This window comes from Athene cunicularia (assembly GCF_003259725.1).
Source record: "Athene cunicularia isolate RWA chromosome 2 unlocalized genomic scaffold, athCun1 chr2_part1, whole genome shotgun sequence".
NCBI classification, from domain to species: Eukaryota; Metazoa; Chordata; class Aves; order Strigiformes; family Strigidae; genus Athene; species Athene cunicularia.
In genome coordinates, this window is record NW_020799095.1 from 75,771,436 (window position 1) to 75,786,527 (window position 15,092).

Genomic DNA, 15,092 nt, shown 5'->3' on the forward strand with positions numbered 1-15,092 from the left:
ACTTGGGAGTGGAGCCACAGTATGGGCTCTTACCACTGGGATTTGTGGCAGGCTTTGGTATCTGCTTCAGCAGCCATGGTCCACTGTGGATTTCTGACAGTGGAGTGTTATGGACTTGTGACTTGGGTCCAGCTCATCTTGTTCTGCTTCAGTTTGCTGCCTGTTTTCAAGTTCATGTCTATCTGTTTACAAGCAGGAGGCCTGGTGAAGACAAAAGGAACCATCGCTACTCGCTTCTGCTTTCACTGGTTCCTCAGGCCTTGCTGTGGTCACCCTCCTGTGCAGGGCTTCAATCGTCTCAGTTCTTCTGCGGCCCTTTCTAGATTGGTAGGGTGTCTGGGCAGGGGTTGTAGGCTTCTCAGGGAGAAAGCACTAGAAGCCACTGGCAGAAGTACTGTTCAAAATGTGATGGTCCATTACATGCCCTTACTGTTGGACCTAAACTGCTGCAGGCTGCCTCTTGCGATTTCCTCTGCTCAGGCAGGAATCTCCAGCCAGAGACACTCACATCATCTTAGTATCTCTCCCTAGCCCTCTCCTTTCCTGTACTCGCTCACTTTTTCTTGCTGTCCCATCTTTTCCTAAACTACTCATCAGTGTAGTTTAGGGAAACAGACATATCCTTACATCTGTTGCTTCCCTTCTTGTTTCAATTCCATCTTTTCTTTTTCCAGTTCGTTTATATTTTCTCACACATCATGAAATCAAACCTCAGTCTTTTCCCCAAAATAGATAACAATTCATCCTTTGGGGAAAAAAGAAAGAAAAAAAAAGATGAAGCCACATTTTCTGTGTAAAAGGGGCCTGGCTATCCTTGCCTTTTACATGCTTACGTAACCTCAAGCAAATCTGCATTGCTCATTGGTGTGTCATGTTGGGAGTCCAGAGTGTGTGTCCACACTGTGACAACATAGCATCTAAGTCATTTCTAATTTCCCCTCCATTTCTGTACAGCAACCTATAGTCTGATTTTTTTGTTTTAATGTGCTGTCACCCACGGCAAGTTTCTTGGAGTTTTCTTATTTCTGGTTATGTCTACATGATAAATGTGCTTTTATGTATAAATTCCATACTGATATCGGGATATTACTCCATATCTCTGAGCTTGCTTGTCCTGAAGTGAATCCGACATTGGTACCTGCTGTCATTTTATGCTGTGCAACTGACTTAAAATCCTTGCCTAAAGAAAACACACCTTCACAATCTAGTTTAATTACTGTAGTACAATATGTGAATGTCAGATTAACACAGGAGCAATAACAGCAGGTAAAACATATAAGGGGTGAGGGGACTGGAAAGGTGAGATTCAGGACAAGGAAAACAGATCAATTAGTAGCAACATCAAAGATGGAAAGGAGGTAGTGATCAACTTGTAATGCTTAGCCTGTGGCAAACACAAATCCTGCACAGGCAACCAGGTGTTCCCTCATCCACCACAGGAAGCAGTTACTGAAACTCATTACAAAATGACAGTGACTTATGGTAGCATCTGTAGAAGCAGAACAGAGACTTTTGGCATCCGAACCTACAGAGAAAAAGAATATCAGTAAATATTGTGTCTGTAGTGTGGGCCAGGAAACAAATGCACCCACATCCTCACTACAGACTGAAAAACCATTCGCCCTACTTGTGCCTTAGTGGCATGCCAGTGCCCGCACGCTCAACACAGTCGGAAGTGCCAAGAGCCTCATCGTTCTGCGATCTGCCAATGACAGCTCATAAGTGTAAGCAGTGTGTGGATGAAGCCTTGAAAAAGAGGTAGTTGGCTTGTTAGCCTGTGTAAAATGATGGATATGGAACAGAAAATTTCGGCAGGTATGGGTTTGTGTTTGATTTCTTTTGTGCTATGTGCAGTTTACATAGCTCTCAGTAAAGTAAGATTTTTGTGACTTCTGTGATAACACAGAGTAGGGAGTTGCCTCTGTTTTTTTTTTTCCATTCTGGCCTTATAAAGGGAGAGATGCATTTTCAGAGTATAACATGAGAGCAGAGAGCGGTTCACATTTCTGGACCCAGAAAGAGAAGGCAGAAGCAAAAGGGTGTACTTTCTGTTTTAAAGCAGAGGAGTTTTTGGCAGATGAAAAAGATTGTCATAAAATTTTGACCTTTTTGACTTCTTGACTTTGAGGCAGTGCTAAACATATCCTGAAATGGCTCACCTCAGAGACCAAATAGCCATTTTCATTTGTGGACAGAAAAGATTCAAGATTTAAGCCTGTCAAAGGTCAGGAAAAAATGGAGTTCTACTTTGCACGAGAAGAGGAAACCTGTTTTGTGCTAGTAGCTAAATTCCTGGAACAACATAACAGCATAATAGATGTACTGATGCCTTTTGTAATAGATCCATGTATCTGTGAGTAGTTTTATATGCTTTACAGTCAGAAGCTGGTAGGCGCTTTTTAAAATTATTCTTATTTTCCAGCAGTCTAATTCAGACTTATCAGAATAGATTTGTCTCATTTTTTAATTTCTGATAATACATTCAGCTTCCATGTGAGTCATGTTTGTGTGATGTCTATAACCATCTGATTTTATTTCCTAGAAATAAAAAGGGAACACATTAGTTTAATACTATCAATAGCAGCTTTAGACTGTGCTAGGCACAGAGGGTGACTAGGAACACTTGACATTCACAGTTGGTCTTCAAAGGTATAAAATACTTCCAAAAAATTAGTATTTAATCATGCAAAATATGTTCTTAATTTACTTGGCTGTATTTTCTGTAAACAAAGCACACACTTCATTTTAAATGTAGTTATTCTTTGCAAAATGGGAGATTGATAGTAAAAACACAGATTTAAAAATAACATTTATGCCAAAATTCAGTGTTTCCTGAATAGAAACATAACAGTTCCTTCTGGGTCAGAGCTGACTGTCTGTGTCACAGAATGCAGTGCCTCCTCCTGTATGCAAGTTTCTTCTTGTGATCAGATTCAGAAATGTATCTAATCCCACCCAGAAGCCCAGTTCAGGTACTGTTATCCTGTGGTTCCACAGTCTGATCCTTTTAATACATAGCGAACTTCTGTTACAGTGAAGTATTGTGTGACTTCTGTCACTCCTAGTATTGTGTAGCAGCTGCAGAGCTTCACAGAAGTAACAGTCACCATCAGTAAATCATGCCATTTGTGGAAAGAAGTGATTTATATTCTTTGTGTAAATCACATCGTGTCTACCTTAGACCACTGACAAGGTTTTGCTGGCAGAGGCTTCTCATGGAGGTGTAACAAGTGCCAACAGAAGTTTTAGTGTCAAAAGAGCTCCAGATCATCCTTAGATATCCCTAGATGGAAGGCTAGAGGATATTATTTTTCCTCTGTGTCCTCCATAGTGCAGAAATGTAATTTAGTTATTATCCTTGCTGCCTATCTTGTTCCTCTGTTGTTTTTATCTATTGCTTCTATAAAACACATCATCCTAATGACCAGTGATAAATTACCTCTTTCAAAGACTATCCGATTTCGATATCTGCAGAGTTCAGCAAGCAATTTCACAAAATACAATTAATCTTCTACAAAAGGAGTTGTATAATCTTGGGGTCATTTAAAAATTTGCAGTAGTAGGTTATCCTTGTTTTTAATCTAAATTTAGGATAGCTTTTTCTTTTTTTTTTAAAAAAAAAAAAAAAAAAAAGACAAGGGCAACTTCTGTATTCTGAACTTAAATATGTATAAACTTATTCTTTCTCAGTGCATGTCTTTAGGTTTTGTTCTCTGTCATCTTCAGTGATTTCTCTCATTAGTAATGGAACCCCAGATTTTCTCCTACTGTCAAACATTGCCAAGTATTGCTTATAAAATAATATCTGGCTGTATTACATTTCATACAAACATCTGGAATAATGCTTTTTGTGGTACAGTATAGAAAGCAAAGCATACACTATCAGTGTAAGTAACACTGAAGTCACACGATTATTTCAGGATTGCTTAGGCTTTGTTATGTTAGTTACCTTGTTCCATGAGTCTGCTAGTATTTAATATTTGCAACACATTTCTTAATTTCCAGAAGACTTTTATGTAAACACACTGTAAATTCTATCATCTTTATATCACCTACAGTTTTTTGCCATAAACTTATCTGTTGCTATAGAAATTATTCCACCTTAAATACTTCCTTAGTAAGCTCAGCTGTGGAAGAACTACTTTCTTTCTCTCTGGGTTGCTTCCTTTCCCTTACAGGTGCACAGTTAGTGGATTTTAACCACCGGGCAGTATTTTGTCAGTGCCAAACACGATTCTACCAAGCACTAAGAGGAGATCACATTTGCCACTCTGTAGTCCTAGTTTAATCGCACAGTGGTTCCTCTTATTTGGAGGCACTTCGTTGATGTTACTCAGTAGCTGGAAACCTGGTAGTGTCCAGCATCCTCTCTGAATTAGACAGTGGTGCTATCCCCCCTGCCCTAACCCTGGGATTTCATTATGACCATTAAAAAAAAAAAAAAAATCTTCCAGTAATCCAAAAAGAACCATTTACTCTCGGAGTGGGATACAGGGTTACTTTTTTCTATGCACTTCAGGTCTTACGTTTTTCTACTACTTCTTGCAGACATTTGTGGTGCTTTGCTATCCCTTGGAGTAGTAATTTATTTTTTTAAATCCCAGCCAACACCTCTGTTATCCTCTTACAATAATGGAAGAATTTTTATCTTGTGTAAAAAGCTCAAGATAATCAGTATCTAATGAAACTATCTCTATTCCCAGTTCACTTACTCGTGAAATAAATTGTTCTTCATCTTTCATTCCAATGGTAATTAGGTCAGAAAGAGAGTTGGAAGGGATATACTTGTATTGTTACCTTACATAATGGTATCAGCTTAGTTTTTGCATCATTTTTGCAGATAGATATCATTTATAGACTTCTTTGATGAAAATGATCTTATTCTATATTTCTGAATGTATTCCACCAAATCCTATTTTCCAGTACCTAAGAAAAGATTCTGTAGCAACACTAAAGCCCTTTTCTGTGTTTACAGGTGGAACATAGACATCTTAATGCTGGTAGAGCATGGTGTTGCATATAGGTTACTTTCCTTTTTTTGAAACAACTTTGTTTTCAGTGTACTCATTTAAGAATTGCTGCATCTAAAGAGATGTGTTTTGTTTCATAACAAGGGAGCTGCTTGTGATATAGCATATAAAGTATTATAATTTATTTCTTCACTTTAACTATGCATTTGCTTCCTCACCCCATCCCCCCCTTTTCCAACTTCATTGGGGTATAGAGTACCTTTTATATTGCAGCCTTGACATTTTTTCTTGTCATATAAAGATACTGATATCTTTAATATTTAATAACTCCTAGAAGGTAGATCTTGAAATATTTTCATAGTAATATTCTAGTACTAGTCTTGGATTTAGAGTGAGAATGGGGGCAATGCTTACTGCTATTGTTATAGCTACTTGTTATCTTCTGTTTGAGATCTAAGAGTTAGCTTGAAAGTCCTCCTTTTCCTACAGAATATGTTTGACCGTTTGTAGCTGACAGAATTTGTTTTTGTCTTCAGATCTTAAGTTTGGTTTCATTTAAGTTCTCCTTTTTCTGCCTGTAATTAAGAAAACATCTTTTTATGATAGCCACAAAAGTCATCTAGCTCCCAGGGTTTTCCCTCACAATTGCCTCCTTCTCTGCTGATTCCGGCTGCACTTTGTGCAGCTTCCCCAGAGACTAGAAAATGAGGATAGAGGGGAGAGTCCTCTGTACTTAAGTGGCAAGTTGGCTGCTCCTTGCCACCCTCTGAGGCACTTTGAGGGCCTCCCTTCCCCTCATACAATTCCTCTACTTTCCAAAACCATCCTAAATCATCCCAGCAAGTCAGAGTTTCTTCAAAGAATGTTTCAGATGACCTCAAAAATAGGTCATACTGCAATGGAGGGGTTTAAAACAGACAAACAAATGTTCCTTACCCTTCAAATTTGGAGGGATAGTCCCATCCAGATTGCAGCTTAATTCTGGGATCAGGATTTGGGAAACAGGATATACCAGTGAGATGCCAAATAATCTGGTAACACTAGGAATAGGTCTATTGGCCTTGTCTTTAACTACCATCTCCTCTTCTTTACTGTCAAATATTGTGAAAGGACATTGGCAGGTTACCATCAAGAGCTATCCCAGGTTTTATTGTTCTTTCAGTCTAGTTCCAGGATTCCCCCGGCATCCCAAGTACTGTTGAACACTCAGAAATTGAGTGACTGCTTTACAGATACCCGACCTGATCCTTTACTACATCTTATTTAATCATCCATTCTTTTGCAAACCTGGGCAACAAATACAACCCAACTTTCAGAGCAGTTAGCAACTACTTACCATGAATACAAACGTTTATATGAACTAAAAAAAAAGTAGGTTGTAGGGTAGGAATCAATATTTCATGCTCAAACTAAATGACCCGAGAGGCAGAAGACACAGTAAGTGATGACTTTTTGGTATTTGAAATCCTTAATTAGGCATATACTAACAGTTAGGGGATGGTTCCTCTCACTGGGATGTGAGACACCTCAACCTGTTAACTCTGCAAATGAATGTTTAAAGGACATTAAAGGAGTTTTGCTAGTGCTTTCTTTCAACTGTTACCTAAATGAGCAAAGCAGGTTGAAGAATGTGTGAAGTGATTAATTACACTAATTAAAAACACTTTATTTACACTTACTCTATAATTTATCATTAGTACTTCTGTCAGTTGATCGAAGGTGAGTGAAGTGTTGTTTATAATTGGTATAGGAGCTAATTAAATGTTCGTTCGAGCACGTTTTGGTCTATTTCCTTTGTCAATTAGAACTGGCATCAAAATAGATGACTGACCAAATGGAAATGTATAACACTGTAGTAGTGTTCCACTTTACTCAGAGAAGGAAATGTGCCCCAATAAGCCAACTGACTTTAAATCTTAAGGAGAAGAAAAAATCCTTCTCCTTTCACTTGCATACTTTTGTTGGGAACTTAACATGAAACACTATGTAACAAGCATGCAATTATCTCATGGGGGCTGACTAGGTGTATGTTTCTGTAGTTTGTAGTGTAATTATTTTAGCCAATTCAGAAGTAATTATTGCATAGATTTAGAATACTGAATTAATCATGCCCTTATCTTGTAATAATATAGTACCGTATGTAACTTGTCATTCTACAGTAATTATTTTATAATTGAACAACTAGCAGATAAGGTATTACTGAGTACTTGTTCCATGATAAATTCTGCTCTGTAATGTGTTAGTCCTGTTTCATAATTCAGCTTTTGTTTGTTTGTTTTGAAGATTGACCATACAATGGCTATAGTATCATCTTGAATGTTACATACTGTGAGGCTACAATTTATGAAGTATTCCATGAGATACTGCAGTCTAAGGATTAGGAAATAGGAGTAACTTTTCAAATGTTTGACTGGTGGACAGTAGGGATGGTCTGTCATTGATATCCTCACAGGGAACAATTTCTTCGTTTGCTTTTTGTGAGTTTTCCCTTTACAAGAACCCCATATTCATCTGGATATTTAGCTTTGTGACCCAGCAATGGCACTACAAAATAGAAAAAATACAAAGTTCTCTGAGTTTGTAATGGAGTTTATCCACAGATTCCTACTACTTGCTGTCCTGTAGGTAGAAATATATATCACAAATACTGATTGTACTTCAGTCTTATCAGACTTTACATGATGTGTTTGTTTTTAAATCCTCACTCATGATCTAGTAATATTACAAATAGCAAAATTTAATAGGATGTACTTCTTTGCTCCCCCATCTCTAATCAGTGTAATGGTACTGGACGAGTCTCTTAGCACTTAGGAAACACTGACACTGGTGAGCTCCTTAGAGCCCATGTTCCTACTGGGTTTCTTAGCTGAGATACTCTTCTGCTTTTGACCACTATGCAATACAATTTGGGTGAGCTTGGATACTTGCAAGGTAACCAGACAAGGCCCTGTCCTCTGGGGGAAGGAAAAAAAAAAATGTGATGACTCTGATTCCCAAGTTCCCTGGCTTTTCAACTACTGTCGGTGCTGATGCCTATTTTTTTGTAATCCCACTGAGGCTCCAGTTGGCATTAATGACTATTCATTGAATCAAAATTGGGTACTGTGCTGATGCACTTTGGTCTTTGTTTCTTTCCTTTTTTTTTTTTTTTTGTCCTCTAATGTAATCGTAATACTTTCTCTGGTTAATTTGGGCATCATGCTGCCCAGGGCTGTGGATCACAGTGGGCAGCTGAGCAACCAGCTTCTCTTGGAGTTTGCTTCCCAGTGAGTGAGGAAAGGAGAGCTGTGTGCTGTACTCTTGGAGTCTGGCAATGCCAGGGAGCATTGAATCCTCTCTTGTGGCAGGAGGTCTAGCAGAAAGAAACATACTCTTAAAATCTGGAGTGGTGGTGCTGATGTAGTTTGTCTGCTAAACATTACTAATAATACAGCTACTCTTTTACCAGCATCATGTTTATACCATACATTCAATTGGTATATTTATTCTGCTAGCACACACCACTTTAATACACTTAGAATATCCTAAAAACTTTGATTCCCACTGAAATCAGCAAGCATATTCCAGTGGATTTGAATATAGTAGCCTTAGTCCTTGGCAGTTTCTGAACATATAAAAATGGATATTTTAGACCCTTCTTCAGTGTGTAAGTTGGATTGTTCTGATGAAATGTAGTATAAAGTCAGTTGCACAATTGAATATAATTTTTTATGCTGAGGAACAGGATAATATTTAAAAGCAAAATTCACCTTTTTTTCACACAATGGAAGACTTGTTTTATTGTGTTTAAAGTATGCTGCAAAGTGTGGTTCGAAAAATAGGAAATTTAAGAGATTACCTAAATAGAGAAATCTGTTAAAATCATTATACTGGTGAAATTTTATTGTTGTATTACCATTCCTCTTGGGTATTTTTTTACTTATTGGTCTGTTACTTGTCACTTCTTGCATAAGAATTAAAATAATTAGAAGTTTATGTGTATATGTTCTATACTTGTAATTTTTTGTTGCCTAAGCAAGCACTGGTAGAGCTAGAACAGTACATGCAGGTACTGAGAAGTATCCTAGTATTCCACTGTTCTAAACCAGCCATATGAAGTACTTCTGCATGCAAACAGTAGCTGTTCAGCAATAATTCATTTTGAAAAAATAATTCAAATTGAATGTTTTAAGTTGTGATTTATTTTTGCTTTGTTTCTTCGGGGTGTTTTTCTTACTCTGAATGATAGAAGGAAGAGGAGGTGGTCTGAAGGAGGTGGTCTGAAGAGAGCAGAAAATGTCAGGCAAAAGATTTTATTTGCAAAGAAAATATTGTTCTTGAAAATAAACAGACAAATGTTTTCATAATTTCATTTTTTTCCTCATTTTTGACCCAGCCATGGATGATAATAGTAACCTAGATTCATTGTGTTATTTTGGATTCCCATAATCAACTTAGTTTGGTTTTTAAATAGCTTTAATGCATCTTATTGCATCATTGCACATTTTATTGTTATTCAGAAAGAAAAACAGTGGCCCATGAAGAAATACTGCCAGTGCAGTACTCTACCCCTCACAGGTGAGGGGCACAGTAATAGCCCCAGCTGTGCATGGTGGGGCTCATTCTGCAACCTTTGCCTCCTGCTCCCCCGACTGCGCCTTTGACAGGAGCAAGTAGATGCTCTGGAAGCTCTCCTTCTACTAGGGCTTGTGATGGAGTCCGTAACTCACCAGTTTACATTTATGGCCATATGCAACATACTAAATGCCATGAATCAGCCTGTTCAGTGTAATGCCAGCCTATGCTTATTTTGTCGAATGCAATACGGCAGGAAGGTAGCAAGCGTGGGCTTCGGCGCTGCTCTCTTCAGTGATGGGACTCAGGGTAGGGTGAGTCCTGTGCTGCATCTGCTCCTCTTTCCTGTTTTGCTTGAAGTAAGTGTCCCAGGTACTCTCAAGTGCTCAAAATCTCTGAAACTATTAGGTTTCTGAAAGAGAAAAGTAATAGCCATAATAATAGCCAACATAACTGCCAGTAAGAGGGGCGAGTAATATAAACTAATTAAAAGGGCTTCACAAGAAGCCTGCCCCCTCCCCTTGCTTTCTGAATGGGTGACTCCTTTCTTCTAATAGTGCCCTGCCTGCCAGCACCTGGGTCTCCAGACCACAAAAGGAAACTCCTGTTTCCCTCTTATTCCTAGAAAAGTCCTCTGCTCTCCATCACCTCTGAGGTTTCATTGTTGGTTGGCTATCTGGGGTAGGCATGTCCTTCACTCTCTTCTGTTCTCTTCTTGCCTGGTCTTCTCTGTGCTCCAGCAGCTTTCCCCAGTTTAAGTGCTCTTTGTCCATGTCCCAAGCAAGATGAACTCCCTCTCCTTTGAGCTCCTCACTGAGCGGGTTGCAGCAGCCAAGGTGAGGAAGACAGGGAGCCTTGCTCGAGGTTAAGAGGGAGAGGAAGGTATTGTCTGCAGTATGTGTCCACCAAACTGGAGATAATTTAGAGTTAATTACTATACCCTGCTCCACCTTTTGAAGTTAGTCCACAGTGGCATCTCTTGCAGTATGATGTCTCTGACTTAGTTCCCTGAATTTTCACTCCTATCTGTACTGTATTAATACAGGAGGAAAGTGGCACTGACTGAATCAGTGAAAATTTGGTATTAACCACTATGAATAATCTAACACTAATCTCCTTTAATGAGACAGATAGACTTTTTTTTTTTTTTTTTTTTTTTTTTTTTAATGTGGTAGTGAAAAAACATAGGGGAAACCCCAGGTAGTTATATCTTCCCCTTACCACAAAAAGAAACAAAATAGTACGAATTTTTAAAGCAATATGACAGATCCTTGGTATCTGCTAAACTAATCCTTATAAAGCGGGAAGTGTTTGTTTACAAGCTTATTTTAAATTGAAGATTGGTAGTTAATTATGTACCATTAAGGGAACAAATAAGACTGAATTGTTCTAGTATTTAACTAGTGATTTCCGATGCCTAACTGTAAATAGAGAATTTCCAGCTGCCTTAACTCTTGTGAAAACAAATGAGAAATAGTTGTATGAACACTTTCCTACAGAGTTTAAATTTTTTTCCAGGAAGAAACAGTAGGTTTTTGTCAAGAGTCATCAGCATATAGAAGTACACAAACAAACCACTCTCTTCTCTTCTGGGTGAGCTGTGGGCTCCTCAGAAGGTTTGGTTTTGCCTTCAGATTAAAATCTCAAGAATGTTGCAAGTGAGAAAGGTGATCCATCTTTTCCTTATCAGACAGGACAGGTCTGCTTGTAGTCGCTAAATCCTGAAAAAGGAACTTCTGTTTTTTCAAGATCACACTGATTGATCTCAAATGTATCTTGTAGTTTGTACACTTGCTTTAGACTTTACATGTTCTACGTTTAGTTGAGAAATGTGGGCCTTTTTGAAAGTATCTCCCTGGCTGGCTGTCTCAAATGACTCTTTATTGAAATGTATGTATGTTTTAATTGTTCATTACTGCTTTTTAAGGTACAAAATAAAAACTGCTATACTGTAGTTAGTGAACTTAAAAACCATGTGCTCCAAACTTTTCGCTAATTTTTTTTTTCTACAGTTTAGATAAGTTTTTTAAAGTGCATGGTAATGTTTAAGGCTATTTGGTGCAGGGAACCCATGTATGTGATTCTAGCTGGCTACGCAAATCCCCTAGTGAGCCATAGTAATATGAAAGGAACACTTGAAAGCCAGATGCAATGAAAATGTAAACATACTGAGTTCATAGCATGTGATAGTTTAATCATTATTTAAGCTTTAGAAATGTCACAGCATAATTACTTTCAGAACAAGTACAAACACTTTCATGCACAAAAATTGCTTTCTGCCTGCAACTTTTGCCCCTCCTGGGAAAGTTACACTTTTTTGAATTCTCTGAACTTAATCATGTCATTTGTCAATCACAGGCAAATTCTCACTGAAAATTCAAAATCCAAAAGATTAAATCAAAGTCTACAGATAATATTTTAAAACTAAGCCTGTATTTTCTTTATGCTTTTTCAAGAAATCTGTGAAAATACTTCTTTCATTAAAGAACAAAATTTGCAACAAAACTAGTTAAATGGAAAATGCTTAGTAAACCCTATTTGCAGAGTCAGGGAACAGAAAGCTACAAATTTTGGATTTATAAGCACCCATTCAGTATTAAATTCAGCTCCCCTATGCATGAGATATATTTTTAATAACCTCACAGCATACATGGAACCCTGCTTCCTTCTGTACTTGTAAGGAAAATACAAGGACCAGAATTTTCTTCTAAATTTGTCCTATATCTGGAATATTCTGATGAATGTAATTGACTTTGCAGTATAAATTATGTTGGTATGTAAAATACTGTCATAATTCAAGTGTACGCTTTGATGTGAACTGTACATAGGAGTGGTTTGGGATGGATTTGGGAAAATATCGATTATAATGGTTCTGCCATTTTTGAGAAACAGGCTAGGGGAAAAAATATTTTCCATGTTAATTAGTGGGTGGGGTTGTTTGCACGTTTTCTAAGTAGAAATCTTTTTGTAGCAGCTGTACATCGTGTAGCAAAGACTTAAAGATCATAAAATTTGGCCTTTGTATCAGGAATGTGCTGGGAGTTATTTCTCATAAAATTCATTGGAATTTTGCCATTGTGAGTCTTCTTAAAACTGAAATTTTTGCATGTTCCCTAGGAACAAAATCAACATAATCATTTCACATCCCTTAAGCTTTGTGTCACCTTCTATGCTCTCATGAGCTTGTTAGTGCTAAGCAGAAGATGAACCTATCATCCCCCTGGAGCTGCGGAATATGGTATAGATGATAGCTGGTGAGTGGAAGGTAGACTTCCTTGTAACTCATGCAGTGGCCAAGGTATAACCCTCTTCTGTCCTCTTATATCTCACTTGCTGGGCCTGGACACCATGGAAGGTGAGCAAGTTTATTGAAAATTAGAAGAGACTAAGATCAGTGAAGACATAAGGAAGGATTAGGTGGGTGTTCTTTAATGTAGCTCTTCGTGTTTGGAGACAGAATTGAGTTCACCATTAAAAGTGGTTGTAGGAGGTCATGTCTAAACCAAGCGCACTGTAGGAAAAGTCATGCCCTGTCTGATATATGCTCTCGGAGCAAAAACTGGGGAATTTGCTATGGATACGTGATAAGCTAAATCACTTGTACATGAACCTAATGAATACTAGAACATGTTTTAGTTTCACAGAACAACTAAATAACTGTGAAAAGTGTCACTGTTCATGCTCCCGACATGCTCTTCAGTCTGGCAGTCCCAATTTAAGCTCACTGCCTGCACTTGGCTCTCCTGCCGTGCAGTGCTGTGATGGGGAAGATAAGATAGGCTGACAAAACAGTCATCAAAGATTCACTGAGATCAGGGTGAGTCCTACGTGATGAGAGCAGCTATTAATATTTTAAAGGCTGCCATCCATCCCTACGGGCACCAAAGTATTACATCACCATGTGCATAGGACAGAGTGGCAGTGATCAATAGATCTAATGTGCTGGGGGCCCAGGGAGGGACAACATAGCATGTCCCATGCAGAATGACTTGGATATAATTAAGTGAAATCAACAAGGCATATCCTTAGAAAAAAACTCATCAACTATTCTGAACTGAAAACCAAGACTTCTTTATCAGATAGTACGGTCAGGTTTGTTTAGGCTTAGAATTTCTTCACCAGTCAAAACCATAACGTTTTTTGAGAGAAAGCAATGTGGTCTGTAGCTTGAACACAATAATAATGATGGTAAAGAAAACAATTTAATGTATGTGATTTTTTTTACTGAAGAGCCAAACTGTAAAAAGCTGAAGCCACAGATAATACAGGTATGCTCTTTCACCGAGACTTTCTGACTGCTCTCAAATTTTGTCCCCACAGGGCCCAGCCTCCTCTCCCAGAGTGCGCTCCAGCTCAATTCCAAACCTGAAGGGTCCTTCCAGTACTCAGCCAGCTACCACAGCAACCAGACCCTCGCCTTGGGCGAAACAGCGGCTGCCCAGCTCCCAGCCCGCAGCAGCCAGGCCAGAGGTGCCATCCAGAGCTACAGCCAGGTATGTGTCCAAGGCAGCCTGGGTCTCTTGCACCTGAAATCTTGTGGGGTAGCTCCCAGGAAACAGAGCTGTTTGGTGCCTGCTGGCAAGTGAATGTCTGCCTTTACTTTTTGTCCTTTTCAGCACATCTGCAGCAGGATGGAGTTACCACCTGGATTTTCGTAAATCTAAAGCAGGTTGACTTGCATAGTAATAAAATAATCCTGATTAAAAAGGAGATTTATGTGCCAGTTTTACTTACTCGCATATATATATATTTTGGTGATAGCAGGTTTAGGCATTTAAGTTTGAAAATTTCTGTGACTGTGTTGATTAGGAGCCCTAACTAAGGTCTTGGACTTCCCTGAGTTGTTATCAGGGTATTACTGAAAGCAATAGGTGCCAGCAAACAAAAACAAAGCCAGGCTGACACGAGATGAGAAACCTGCTTGGGATGCCATACATTGCCTGGTGCCGTGGCCTAATCCCAGGTGTAAGAATCATTTTTGCCTTTTTTCCCCCATATTGAAAGACAAATAACTTATTAGACAGCAGCCTGTACATTACAAGCATTTTGAAAGATTGTTTCAGATACTTATGAAAACTTTATAAATTTCTCTTCCTGTCTAAATGATCCCTCCCAGCTCTGACACGTAACCCTCTCACCTTCTGTGCTTTTCTCTTCAACATCAAAGCCTCTCACTGGGAAGTTAAGCTTCGGTTTGGACAAAAAATTCTAGAAGAATTCATATTTCTGTACATAAACAAAGTCTGCCTGGGTTTCATTGGTCAGCTCAGGTTATTTTCTGTGTTTAGATGTTAACTGCCCCAGCAAAGCAGACCATCTCAGTGTGACACTGAGACACTTTATAATTCAGGTTTCTATAGAAGTGTGTAGTATTTGAATTTCAAAGCCTTAAATTGCTAAGAGATTTCAAGTATTATATAGTCATTGCACAGCTTGTGGGATACTGAGAGACATACAATATTATATCCTCTCAATTTGCTCAGAAAAGCTCCCTGTCCTCAAAGACTGAAAAATGAAATAAAGCACAGATAAATTTCATTTCAAAATGGGTAGGTACTTTTTTTTTTT

General features: G+C 38.4%; 1 protein-coding gene across 2 annotated transcripts in view; it reads left to right on the forward strand.

The window, feature by feature from the left end:
* LOC113476640 (catenin delta-2-like) overlaps positions 1-14,234 on the forward strand; it is a 254,882-nt gene extending 240,648 nt beyond the window's left edge. For both annotated transcript variants that reach the window (XM_026842473.1, XM_026842474.1), the window contains exon 5: positions 13,845-14,234. In XM_026842473.1, coding sequence (XP_026698274.1) covers positions 13,845-14,110 — 266 coding nt within the window. In that variant the 3' untranslated portion in view covers positions 14,111-14,234. The remainder of the gene's footprint in view (positions 1-13,844) is intronic.
* The last annotated feature ends 858 nt before the right edge of the window (positions 14,235-15,092 follow it).